The sequence below is a fragment of the Electrona antarctica genome (genome assembly GCF_951216825.1).
Source record: "Electrona antarctica genome assembly, contig: scaffold_25, whole genome shotgun sequence".
Lineage (NCBI taxonomy): Eukaryota > Metazoa > Chordata > Actinopteri > Myctophiformes > Myctophidae > Electrona > Electrona antarctica.
The window spans coordinates 2,382,501-2,396,986 of NW_027637034.1; the positions used below are offsets into that span (position 1 = coordinate 2,382,501).

Genomic DNA, 14,486 nt, shown 5'->3' on the forward strand with positions numbered 1-14,486 from the left:
ATCAATTCCATTGGATTCCCCGTGCTTCAGACATGGATAAACACCCTTTGTTTTAGAAATATTGTTAGTTATTCCCTGTCGATTATAGCCTTAAAGGGCCTCGACGCCATACAAAGGTCATGGGCGTGACCTTTGATAGTTAGAAGTGTCGTAGCGACTCAGGACCAAGTTCATTGGATTCAGCTGGATGAGAAGAAGAAAACATTTGCCTGCTCTAAACAAACGGACACATTTTGGATTTTTAATTGATTTTAACGCGTTGGAGGCCACTAAAAATAAAAAAAATTAAGGATTCCTCTAAATACACTTCCCCCCCCTATGTCAAATCTAATGGTGTTAGTTTTAACTGTCTAGAAGACTTAGAAATGGGTCAAATTGCTGTTTGAAAGTTAAAAAAAAATCATATTTTCTCGAATTTTAGTCATTTTGCTCCAAAACTCCTTCTACCCCCACTGAATCAGAATATGTAGGTTATATCTCAATCCGACAACCAGAAGTGCCTTAATTGGCCCCTAGTTGGCTAATTATAGAGTTCGCGTAGAAAACACGAAACACTAGGGTTGTGTGTTGTGTGCTAGGGTTGTGTGCTAGGGTTGTCTCTCTCTTCAAACATGATCTTCAAACATGATGTTACCATGTGGGGGTCCCTGGGGGGTCCCTGGGGGTCCCCAGGGGTCCCCGAACCTTGAGACCCCCGAAAACGCCCCCACGGGGGTGACACGATTCCAACAAACCCACCCTCGTCCAAAACGGTTGAGAAATGAAAGAGTTAACATGTGGAGGTCCCTGGGGGGGTCCCTGGGGGTCCCCAGGGGTCCCCGAACCTTGAGACCCCCAAAAACGCCCCCACGGGGGTGACACGATTCCAACAAACCCACCCTCGTCCAAAACGGTTGAGAAATTAAAGAGTTACCATGTGGGGGTCCCTGGGGGGGGTCCATGGGGGTCCCTAGGGGTCCCCGAACCTTGAGACCCCCAAAAACGCACCCACGGGGGTGACACGATTCCAACAAACCCACCCTCGTCCAAAACGGTTGAGAAATGAAAGAGTTACCATGTGGGGGTCCCTGGGGGGGTCCATGGGGGTCCCTAGGGGTCCCCGAACCTTGAGACCCCCAAAAGCGCACCCAGGGGGGCGACACGATTCAAACGAACCCACCCCCGTCCAAAATGGTAGAGAAATGAAAGAGTTACCATGTGGGGGTCCCTGGGGGTCCCCAGGGGTCCCCGAACCTTGAGACCCCCAAAAACGCCCCCACGGGGGTGACACGATTCCAACAAACCCACCCTCGTCCAAAACGGTTGAGAAATGAAAGAGTTACCATGTGGGGGTCCCTGGGGGGGGGTCCCTGGGGGTCCCTAGGGGTCCCCGAACCTTGAGACCCCCAAAAACGCACCCAGGGGGGCGACACGATTCCAACGAACCCACCCCTGTCCAAAATGGTAGAGAAATGAAAGAGTTACCATGTGGGGGTCCCTGGGGGGTCCCTGGGGGTCCCCAGGGGTCCCTGAACCTTGAGACCCCCAAAAACGCCCCCACGGGGGTGACACCATTCCAACAAACCCACTCTCGTCCAAAACGGTTGAGAAATGAAAGAGTTACCATGTGGGGGTCCCTGGGGAGGGTCCCTGGGGGGGTCCCTAGGGGTCCCCGAACCTTGAGACCCCCAAAAACGCCCCCACGGGGGTGACACGATTCCAATAAACCCACCCTCGTCCAAAACGGTTGAGAAATTAAAGAGTTACCATGTGGGGGTCCCTGGGGGTCCCCAGGGGTCCCCGAACCTTGAGACCCCCAAAAACGCCCCCACGGGGGTGACACGATTCCAACAAACCCACCCTCGTCCAAAACGGTTGAGAAATGAAAGAGTTACCATGTGGGGGTCCCTAGGGGTCCCCGAACCTTGAGACCCCCAAAAACGCACCCAGGGGGGCGACACGATTCCAACGAACCCACCCCTGTCCAAAATGGTAGAGAAATGAAAGAGTTACCATGTGGGGGTCCCTGGGGGGTCCCTGGGGGTCCCCAGGGGTCCCTGAACCTTGAGACCCCCAAAAACGCCCCCACGGGGGTGACACCATTCCAACAAACCCACTCTCGTCCAAAACGGTTGAGAAATGAAAGAGTTACCATGTGGGGGTCCCTGGGGGGGGTCCCTGGGGGTCCCTGGGGGGGTCCCTAGGGGTCCCCGAACCTTGAGACCCCCAAAAACGCCCCCACGGGGGTGACACGATTCCAACAAACCCACCCTCGTCCAAAACGGTTGAGAAATTAAAGAGTTACCATGTGGGGGTCCCTGGGGGGGTCCCCAGGGGTCCCCGAACCTTGGGACCCCCAAAAACGCCCCCACGGGGGTGATACGATTCCAACAAACCCACCCTCGTCCAAAACGGTTGAGAAATGAAAGAGTTAACATGTGGGGGTCCCTGGGGGGGTCCCTGGGGGTCCCTAGGGGTCCCCGAACCTTGAGACCCCCAAAAGCGCACCCAGGGGGGCGACACGATTCCAACGAACCCACCCCCGTCCAAAATGGTAGAGAAATGAAAGAGTTACCATGTGGGGGTCCCTGGGGGGTCCCCAGGGGTCCCTGAACCTTGAGACCCCCAAAAACGCCCCCACGGGGGTGACACGATTCCAACAAACCCACCCTCGTCCAAAACGGTTGAGAAATTAAAGAGTTACCATGTGGGGGTCCCTGGGGGGGTCCCTGGGGGTCCCCGAACCTTGAGACCCCCAAAAATGTACCCAGGGGGGCGACACGATTCCAACGAACCCACCCCCGTCCAAAATGGTAGAGAAATGAAAGAGTTACCATGTGGGGGTCCCTGGGGGGTCCCTGGGGGTCCCTAGGGGTCCCCGAACCTTGAGACCCCCAAAAACGCACCCACGGGGGTGACACGATTCCAACAAACCCACCCTCGTCCAAAACGGTTGAGAAATGAAAGAGTTACCATGTGGGGCTCCCTGGGGGGCTCCCTGGGGGTCCCTAGGGGTCCCCGAACCTTGAGACCCCCAAAAACGCACCCAGGGGGGCGACACGATTCCAACGAACCCACCCCCGTCCAAAATGGTAGAGAAATGAAAGAGTTACCATGTGGGGGTCCCTGGGGGTCCCCAGGGGTCCCCGAACCTTGAGACCCCCAAAAACGCCCCCACGGGGGTGACACGATTCCAACAAACCCACCCTTGTCCAAAACGGTTGAGAAATGAAAGAGTTACCATGTGGGGGTCCCTGGGGGGTCCCTGGGGGTCCCTAGGGGTCCCCGAACCTTGAGACCCCCCGCCCTCCCTCTATACACACGCGTGTGTGTGCGGCGTGCGCGCGTGCGTGTGTGTGCATACCCCGCGGACCCCCGTGGACCCCCGCGGACCCCCACCTGGGCACGAGACCACCAGGAGCGCGTCCGGGACGGCGGCCCGGTTCGAACGAGATTCCCCCCGTACGAAACGGCCCAGGGACGGCCGAGATACCCCGCTCGGTTTAATATTGACAAGACAAAGGAAAAACAGCGCCCCCTTGAGAAAAGTCAGTATTTGACTTTTGAAAAGTCAAACGGTGACTTTTCCCGGGGTCTGTCAAAAAGTCGAGATTTGACTTTTACTTGTGATACAGTGTTGACTGGGCTGGCTGGTGCAGGGGGTGCTCAACTGCTGATTCACATCCACAGAAAAGCGTCAATACTTTTTCTAGTGCTATGTTGATTGCCCATTTGTATACGATGACACATAATATATAATATAGGTGCGTATATATAATAGGTGCGTAACAAATGACTACATTAATCAACAATACTTTAAATATTTTAATTGAAAATAGCTACAAGCTCACTATAGTTGTGATGGGATAAAGTAGACCTTTTAAGTAGTTACCATTACTTATAATTATCATTACCCTAGCTGTGCATAAGCACGTTTTCTATAGACTGACAGTCTGACAGACATGACAGCACTGGCCTGCTTCAATGAGCGCCCCGACCAATGAAATTAATCACATAGGCTACTTACAAATATTTATTTAAAAACCAAACAGGCCAACAACTTAAAGATTTAAAGACACACTGTTGTTGTAAATCTCTCTGGGTTAAGAGCTTCTCTTGCAACACAAAATGTAAAAGTACTTTCAAAATAACATAAAACAGTTAAGGCTATATTTACATTTACAAAACAAAATAAGGTGCACCAAACTTCAAAAAAAGAATAAAAGGGACATCTTGTGTCACAGAAAATACTGCAAACCTTCAAAATAAAAAGGGCAAAAAGTAAGTAGTACAAAGTAAACAAGTTAAGGCTTAACATTTCTGGGGGTGCAATGCACCCTCTCATTTTAATCTGCTGGAGCAGCTGCTCCGTTTGCTCAATGGCTCAGGCGCCACTGCCGGTAGGCGCCCACCTCCTTGCTGGTCGTCAAGCACATCACGAATGGCAACACCCCGTCTTCTCTGTACCTAAAATAGTAAAAAATAAGTCACAATTAAATAATGTAGGCCTACACTAATTTCTCTCTCTCTTATCTTTTTATTAAACACACAAACATGTAAGGGACGAGGCTTATGCAATTTAGCTCTGTTAGTGTCTAGCCAAAATGCATGATTTTTCCGGAGGGAGCCATATGTAAAATACCGTAGAGTATTTTTTGTCAAATGTCAGGCTTGCATCACAAAGTGAACAATTCGGTACATTATGGTAGGCCTACTGCGATTATGAAACATTTAGACAACATTTGAACACTGATCATAAGTTATAATTACCTTCCGTGAATGGTCAAAAACTGGAAGTATGGTGCTGGACAGGATTTGAAAGTGCCATCGACGAAAATCTCAGGGCATCTGTGAAGCGACAGGAAAGGCTCTTCTGCCCAGGTCTGTGCCCACGGTCCGGCGATGTCCATGTCTCCGACCACGGCAGGAATGGCCGGTAAAAGTCGTCGTCTCATTCGTCTCATATTGGTGGAGACCGTGTAAAACTCAGGGATCGCTAAGCGTGGCCTGTCCCGTGTCGCGGCCCGGACCGCCTCATCGTAGACGCGATGTACTGGTTTGGTTGGGTCTGCATGAATCAAGGCCTCAAGTCTGTCCCTAAAAGCAGTGTCATGAATCGCGTCATCTTTGGGCCCGTGATTGTGTCGAGGAGGTTGCGCCAACACATTGATAACGGCATTTCTTTCGTTGACGTCAAAAACATTGGTCTGCATAAAAACATTACATGTTTTTCGTGCACAGCGCCAAAATATTTTCTCTCCTCTTTGTTTGTTGCGTTGATACCTGTCCAGGATTAAGATTCGTCCACCGCGCGTGCCTGCCTGGATGTAAGCCATTGTGAAAAAAAAGTTTCTAATGAACATCACAGATCAGTACAGTATATATGGGCTAATGAGGCGTTTAGGGCGTATCCACATTATTTTGTTTGGAATTGTCCACGCCCGTAAGGGTTGGGGATAGGTGACATGGTAGGCTAATTATTTGCAAAGATTGTTCATTTTATATCACAAGTTCAATTCATATTAATATAACGTCTAATTATTCTGGGAATTGCAATGTATATAATTACATGCAAATGTATTCGTCAAAAAATGATTACAGAGGATTTACCATGTTTAAAAATAAATAAAACAAATGATCTGGTACAGTGTTCCTTGATGAAGCTTGATTATACAAAGTAAAGACGAGTTGCAAATGGTCGCCTTGCAGGCCAAGCGGGCCGCCTCCTCTGGGCGTGTGATTTTCCCCTGTCGGATAATATTACTTTTATCCTCTATTTCAATATAGCCTGAATGCTTGAGCATTATGCTACTCTAACCTTCCAGGCATACAGTGCTGTGTTTTCATTTATGAGCTAACGTATGACATTTGCATGCAGTGATAAGTGATTAGGCCTATACCTATTGTCCAAAACATCGCACACATGTGCAGTTGCAGACACAACAGCTAGTAGGATGTCGTTCTTCCGTTTTATTCAAATTGAGAGAGAGAGAGGGAGGGAGGGAGAAAGAAATCAAATCAAATCAAACTTTATATAAAGCACGTTTTAAAACAACCAAGGTTGACCAAAGGGCGGCACAGATCAGTGGCAAAAAAAGACACAGGCAAGAAAACACACAATGCAAACAAGAATCACAATCGGAAATGTTGACATGATGCAGGGAGCAAATAAAAGCATGAAAGGTTAAAACAAACAAATAAATAACATTACATTGACCCAGGGATTAAAAGCCAGGGAGAAAAGATGAGTCTTAAGGTGAGACTTAAAAACATTTATAGACGGGGCAGATCTAATAAAGGGGGGAAAATAAAGGAGAGAGAGAGAGAGAGAGAGAGAGAGAGGCTACACCCCACCCCCCCCCCCCCCCCCCCCTCACCTCATATCCCCAAGTTCAGTGTCTCAGACGTCCTGTGTGACCAGGAACACGGACTGTAGAAAAGAACAATATGGGTTCACACAGAGCTCGGCTCATCACAACCTAGTGAGCTTGCAGATCAGCTATTTTCAATGAACAGTGTTAACGTGGAGATCAATCAATAAAAAAACGCACCGGATCTATAGAGGTAGGCCTATTATATAGTTTGGCGCACGTTATATAGTTAGTTACTTCAATACGGTAGGCTACTGCGCTGGGGTCTGTGCATTAATCATCTTTCCATTATGTGTGGGGGTGTGTTCATATATATAATATCCCCGATAGTAAAACAAAATGAATTTATTCAGAGTCTACAAGTTGAATAGGCCTACTACGTTGAAATGGTCCATCAATAAGTCACACTTCTTAGAGCACCCCCCCCCCCCCCCCCCCCCACAGGAGGTGAGGGGGTGTCGGGTGGGTCACAACAATCATTACATTCCAAGACTGCCACCTACAACAGTGGCGCCTCTTGGAGCACCCCTTGGAGCACCCCCCCCCCACACACACACACACGCATCTCCCTCACTCCCCTCCCTCTCTCTCTTCCTCCCCCCCCCCCCCCCCTCTCTCTCTCTTCCTCCCCCCTCACACACACACACGCGCACGCACGCACGCACGCACGCACGCACGCACGCACGCACGCACGCACGCAGATAGTGGGGTGGAAATAACAAGACAGGCAGTGGTCTGTATAGTAGTGCTTTTAATTGACATGGTATGTATTATGTCGCTATGAATCACGCTGGATTATAATTTCTTAACATCCCTATATTTTTCTCTCTTCCTATCTCCCCCTCTCTCTCTCACTCCCCCCTCTCTCTCTCTTCCTCTCCCCCTCTCTCTCTCACACACACACACACACACACACACACACACACACGCATCTCCCTCTCTCCCCCCTCTCTCTCGCTCTTCCTCCCCCCTCTCTCTCACACACGCACATCTCCCTCACTCTCCCCTCTCTCTCTCTCTCTTCCTCCCACCCTCTCTCTCACACGCGCACACCTCCCTCACTCTCCCCCCCCTCTCTCTCTCTCTTCCTCCCTCCCACACACACACACACACACACACACACACACACACACACACACACACACACACACACACACACACACACACACACACACACACACACACACACACCCCCCCCCCCCCCCCCCCCCCCTATGTTCATATATATAATATCCCCGATAGTAAAACAAAATTAATGTATTCATTGTCTACAAGTTGAATAGGCCTACTACGTTGAAATGGGCCATCAATAAGTCACACTTCTTAGAGCACCCCCTCCCCACAGGAGGTGAGGGGGTGTCGGGGTGGGTCACAACAATCATTCCATTCCAAGACTGCCACCTACAACAGTGGCGCCTCTTGGAGCAGCACACACACACACACACACACACACACACAAGTTGAATAGGCCTACTACGTTGAAATGGGCCAGCACCCCCCCCCCCCCCCCCACACACACACACATGTCGTTATGGATTATCATTTCTTCACATCCCTATCTCTCTCTCTCTCTCTCTCCTCCTCCCCCCTCACACACACACGCACGCACGCACGCACGGACGCACGCAGATAGCGGGGTGGAAATAACGAGACAGGCAGTGGTCTGTATAGTAGTGCTTTTAATTGACATGGTATGTATTATGTCGCTATGAATCACGCTGGATTATAATTTATTCACATCCCTATATTCTTCTCTCTCCCCCCTCTCTCTCTCTCACTCCCCCCCTCTCTCTCTCTCTTCCTCCCCCCCCTCTCTCTCACACACACACACACACGCATCTCCCTCTTTCTCCCCCCTCTCTCTCTTCCTCCCCCCTCTCTCTCTCACACACACACACACACACACACACACACGCATCTCCCTCACTCCCCCCCCCCCCCCCCCCGTCTCTCTCCCCTCTCTCTCTCTTCCTCCCCCCCTCTCTCTCTCACACACACACACACGCATCTCCCTCACTCTCCCCCCTCTCTCTCTCTTCCTCCCCCCTCTCTCTCACACACACACACACACACATCTCCCTCACTCTCCCTCCCCTCCCCCTCTCTATTCCTCCCCCCCTCTCTCACACACACACACACACACACACACACACACACACACACACACACACACACACACACACACACACACACACACACACACACACACACACACACACACACACACACACACACACACACACACACACACACACACACACACACTCACTTGCGTTGCCTCCGCACGCGCGCAGTCACTTGCGTTGCCGTTGCGCGCTGCACGCTCGGTCTCCCGTGTCGGACTATTGCCTCCCCCCTCTCTCTCTCACACACACACACACGCACACACACACACATGTGTGCGCCGCACGCACGCACACACGTGTGTGCGCCGCGCCCAAACACGCACGCACACTCACTTGCACCACATATTCCTACGTAGTAATGTCAAAGTTGACTCACCAGTCTCTTCCTGTTCATCTTTAATCTGTGGAGGTTGTGGTTCCTCCTGGACCAGACTGGATCTCCTCTCCTGTTGTTCTTCTTTAATCTGTGGAGGGTGTGGTTCCTCCTGGACCAGACTGGAACTCCTCTCCTGTTGTTCCACTTTAATCTGTGGAGGGTGTGGTTCCTCCTGGACCAGACTGGATCTCCTCTCCTGATGTTGTGGTTCCTCCTGGACCAGACTGGATCTCCTCTCCTCATATTCAGATGAAACCTCTTTACACACAGACAGAAGGAGGAGAGCGAAGGTAGCATCAGCAGAGCAACTCAAAGTGCTTTTGTCAACTCAAAGATGACATTTATTCTCCTATTTGTTTTGTCAGGATAACCATCGTTTGTCTCGAGTCTCTTCACAATGCCTCACAGAGCAAGGCGTTGTGAGTAGAGCCCGACATCGGTCTCACCGATGTATCCGTCATTTGTGGCCCCGATGCCGACATTATTTCACCGATGTGTTTTTCATTAATGTAACCTACACTTGTCTTTTAGAATGTAATACGCGCTCTTTCGGTTTGATATTAATTCATTTCTTACAGCTGCAGAGAATGGATTTAAAAAGGCACTCTGCACGCCGTGCCTCCGACTCTGGAGCCTAGGCTGCAGCAGAAAACCCTGCCCTGCGAGTGACTCTCATAAAGGGAAGTCCAGCTGTCATTCCGGACCCCTCGCCCTTAGAACTTTTACATGGTTGTGAAACTAGAGGACAATATCTCACTCCGGAGCGTGGAGCACATTTATGCCGGCCATGTCTCCTTGCTCACTGGGAGGGGAGGCATCCGATCTATGGCTGTGTATACAGGAATATATGTAATTTATGTATGATCACAGACATTCTAGGGCTAGTATAACTATAGACATGGTTCACATGACGCTCGTACTTCACGCGCGCCATGGCTTAACTTCCGCCTGTTTTACACGATCGCTACATTTACAGAGCAAACGTGTACATAAACATTCAGATTTCAAATTTAAAGTACTCACCACATGTGCCAGTAATTCACTGGTACAGCGATTAGCATTGCTGCATCCTGTGTTGTGTAATAAAAGGCATTTTTATCCGAGCTGTTTTTTTTGCCATTGGCTTTCAACTAGGGGCGACTGTGGCTCAGGAGGTAGAGCAGGTCGTCCAATGATCCATGGGTCGGCGGTTCGAATCCCGGCTCCTCCTGTCTACATGTCGAAGTGTCCTTGGGCAAGACACTGAACCCCAAATTGCTCCCGATGTGCTGGTTGGTACCTTGCATGGCTTCCGCCGCAATCGGTGTATGAATGGGTGAATGTAATGCACAATCTATGTAAAGCGCCTTGGATAAAGGCGCTATATAAATGCACCATTTACCATTAAACTACGCGCCCGTATAGGTCGGGAGGAGTGTGGCACTGGGTGTGTTCGATATAGGCACGCTGACTGCACTGCCAATACAGACAAATAGGCGAGTGCACTCTCGGTGTGCAACTGTGAATTTCCTAAACGAACCCTGTTTGAGAAAAGTAGTCGGTGCTCGGATAAAAATGCTTTTTATTAAACAACGTGGGATGCAGCAATGCTAATTTGAAATCTGAATGTTTATGTAGGCCTACACGTTTTCCATGTAAATGTAGCGATCGCGTAAAACTGGCTTCAGTTGCGTCATGACATGTGTCCTTTATAATTTCTCCCCTTCAAAGTAAAAGCTCCTCTGCGGTGATTCTGGAACAGTGAATTGTAACTTGTATTTTATTTTGAAAGGCTCAGTGGGAGAGGAAGTAGGGTAGCCTGTTTAAGGTCTCTTGACATGCCTTTTAAGAACAATGTAAAATGTTTGGTGAGGCTCGGAAGGCATACTGTTTTTGACCTCATACTTACCCTACTTACTAGCATACTTATATGCACCCCAGGGCCCTCACCATGTGGAGTTAGAGGTTTGGATCCTCGAATGCCTCTACAACATGTTTCAGGGCTAGTATAACTATAGCTCTGGTCCATAGCTCTAATGCATTGCATTTTCAGTGCTCCCAGTGCTCCCACTAAGGAAAGTAGGCTTTCTAATGACACAACCCGCCTTTGTATTGGTGAGTAGCAAAAACGTTATTTTTATTTACGCTAAAGACGAGAGGCTGGTCTGCATTCATGCGAGCGGCGGAAGTCGAGAGTAAGGCCCTTTCCCAATTCCCCTTTTCTCCATGGCCCTTAGCCCTTCCCCTTGCTGATGCGCGTTCACGTGAGGAGGAAGGGTTATCTCAATTCTCTTTGGAGCGAGGGGTAGGGCCAAGGGCAAGGGATTGGATCCCCTTCAAACGAAGGGGATTCGCGACCAGACTTAAAATGGAGGGACATCACAGAGGGCGGAAGGCGGACGAGGTAAGACGCCTTTTCCGTCCTTTATTATGGAACTTATGGAAGAATATGATATATTATTTGAATGTGTTAACAATCTGCATCGGCAAAAATATCGCAATCTCTAGCAAAGGTTAACGTTACCTCACTTGAACTAACGATATGCTACAGCGTTGCATTCATACAACGTTACGGTAACGTTACCCATTCATTTCGCATCGGCGCTTTATTATTTTTTATTTACCGCCGGTGCCCCGGTGGAACAACTCGGATGCAAACTACTATCTTAACTAGCAGGCATCAGTCCGACCCCCCAGACCCCGATATGTCAACATTCTGCAGTTTTGGAGCTCTTAAAAGCTGTGATGAAATAGCCTACTGTACCTACATAACGCTGTTGCTGCATAACGTTGGCTACTCGCTGCAGTGATAGCTGGTATGGTTTTATCATGACCAATGTTATGCTAATCCCCACAAGTTGCAAAAGTTACATAACTAATTAGCAATGGTGTCGAACTCCGTCCTAGCGATAGCGAGCCTGTGTGGGTCAAGACGACGGGCCTTGGCGTGCACAGGTGGGCCTTCGGTGGAGATGTAATGCAACACGCCATGTTTGGTGGAGGCAGATGAAAAAGTAGGCGTGGTTATGTCTGAGAACTCCCCGAGGAGGTGAGAAAAGTCATCAGCAGGCGAGAGTGCACTGGACAGCTTTGTCGGGGCAGTGTCACTGTGCTCACAAGGAAATGAGCTGAACGTTTCAGCATGGACGAGGCGTCGGTTCCTCACATCAACCAGAAGTTTATTGGCAAAAAAGAAATCAGCGCCCAAGGGGGGGTGGAGACTTCGGTCAGGTGAAACACTGACCAGCAAAACACACCGTCACAGTGTGACCAAAGGTGTGGATTGTGCTGCCATTGGCTGCCACAAGGGGGGGGGGGGCGCGTGGCCCTATGCGAATGTCTGTGGCCGAAGCTGGCAAAGTACTCATGTGGGCGCCTGTATCACAAAGAAAACGACAACCGGAGATGGAGTCAGTGATAAACAGCAAGCCGCTGGTACGGCCGTCACCCACGGCTGCTAATAGGTGGCGGCCGGTGCGTTTCCCGACGCACTGAATGTACAGGGAGGAAGGCCTTTCTTGGCTTTATTGCCAAACTTGGCATGGTAGAAACATAATCCTCCTGGCTGCTTTGCACGTCGGGGCATAGTGTTAGTGGCAGAGATGGAGTATGGCTGATACATATGGTCATCACTGCTGGAGACACTGGAGGCAGTAGTGGGCGTGGCCGCAAAACATTTCTTCCCAGCCGAGAAAAATGTATCTGCCTCTCTGGCCAGCAGACGAAAATCAGTAATAGCAGAATTTGCAAGTGCCAAACGAACCTGGTCTGGAAGCTGCTGCAGGAAGAGTTCCTTGAAAAGAAAACAAGGCTGATGGTCTCCCAGTAGAGCCAGCATGTGATCCATCAGCTCAGACGGCTTGCTGTTGCCGAGGCCGGGAAGCGAGAGGAGTTGACGCGCACGCTCGGATTCATTAAGTCCAAAAGTATCCAGTAAATGCACCTTCAAAGTCCCGTATTTGTTCCTCGTCGGAGGACGTTCTAGTAGACTCACCACTCTCCCCGCAGTCGCGCTGGTAAGAGATGCCACCACATGATAAAATTTCGTTTCATCCCCTGTGATGTCTTTGATGGCGAATTGAGCCTCCGCCTGTGCGAACCACGCGCTTGCATTTCGTTCCCAAAATTCGGGCAATTTCAGTGAAGCTGACATGTTCAGTAAACTCTGGAAACGTCCAAGAGTATCGGGGTCACCAATGTAGGAGTGCCGGCGTAGGCAGAGAAGAGAAGGAGATATTTCTCAGATTGGAAAAGCCAACGATGGTGGCACTCCGTTTAATCAGAAAAGAAGAGAGAGAGACAACACTTGTCGCAGAGGTAAATATGTCAACACCTCGGAGGTGTGTTTCTGGACTTAAAGGTAACACACTGCATTGCATTATAATGAGGAACAATCATATTAAACGTGGGCAACAACGCAGTGAATTATTAATGTCATATACAACTGTTCTGTGTGTGCCTAGTCACCACAATATATTTATTTCATCATCATCTCTTCTCCCAAAATAGCCGATCTACAGCTTATAGCAGTGGTTTCCAAAGTGGGTTATGGGGACCCCCAGGGGTCCTTGAGAGAGTTCCAGGGGGTCCCCAGCTAAATGATAGTTTGGAACCAAATGGACCCATAAGGGTCCATTTGTACACTCTGAGTTAATTAACATTGATTTCACAATATAAATTGGGGGTCCCAGAGACAGAAATGCCATCAAATGGGGGTCCATGGACTAATGCATGTCACACTGGCGGTCCGTGACACTGCTAGATTCGTAGAAATCTATGGGGTCCCTGGCATATCTCTTCAAATGGGGGTCTGCGGGCTAATTGTCAATTTGCGGGTCCTTGACATGAAAAGGTTTGGGGACCACTAGCCTGTAGTGAGCTTGCAGATCAGCTATTTTCTGAGAACAGGTTGTATATCAATATATCAATATCTACAAGGGACGTTCAATATTTAGGGACGTTCCAATTCCTAGGGTGATGATTTATCTCCCTACCCCTTGACACTCATTATGTAGGGGCAAGGGGAAGGGGCAAGGGCTGAGGGGTAGGGGCAAGGGATGAGGGGTAGGGTTAAAAAAGGAATTGGGAAACATAGCTCTAAATGCAACGCATTAGAGCTATGGACCAGAGCTAGTATAAGTACTGGTAAATGTAGTTCCGTAAGCTGGTGTTGTTGTCTACTAACCTGTAGTGTGTAGATCGATGTCCATATCAAAATCAATGTCCAGGAGTTTGTTTTGTGTCTCCAGCAGAGTTTCTAGTGTCTCCATCTCTCTCTGGAAGAGGTTGACCATGAACTCTCCCACCGCGCTGAGGCGCTCCAACACAAACACTCTGACGCTAAGCTCCACACTACAAACATCAGCAGCGCCTCGCTGCTGTTTGTCCACAACAAACAATATCTCCTCTCCCACCGACGCTAGCTGTTCATTTATCTTCAGCCGTACAGACTCCATTTGACGCTTTTGACCTCCTTTAGGAGACATTTCCACCAAGCTTTCTGTTCCTACTGTAATATAGAATGTGTAATAAAGGCACACACATCAACAATTCCCGAGAGGCACGACAACATGTTTGACTTGTTCAACAAACAACGCCATCACCGTAATGGAAAACTAGACGCAGCTACGTGACGTGGTGAAAACAAGCACTGGG

General features: G+C 49.5%; 1 protein-coding gene across 1 annotated transcript; it reads right to left on the bottom strand.

Annotated features, from left to right (window-relative positions):
* Positions 1-4,355: 4,355 nt before the first annotated feature.
* Positions 4,356-14,486, bottom strand: LOC306919380 (uncharacterized protein; the record flags this gene model as incomplete). Its single annotated transcript, XM_079532170.1, has 4 exons — positions 14,017-14,486; positions 8,853-9,110; positions 4,873-5,047; positions 4,356-4,446 (listed from the first exon to the last, which is right to left on the bottom strand). The coding sequence occupies exons 1-4, from the start codon at positions 14,315-14,317 to the stop codon at positions 4,356-4,358; spliced, it is 825 nt and encodes a 274-aa protein (XP_079388296.1). The 5' UTR covers positions 14,318-14,486.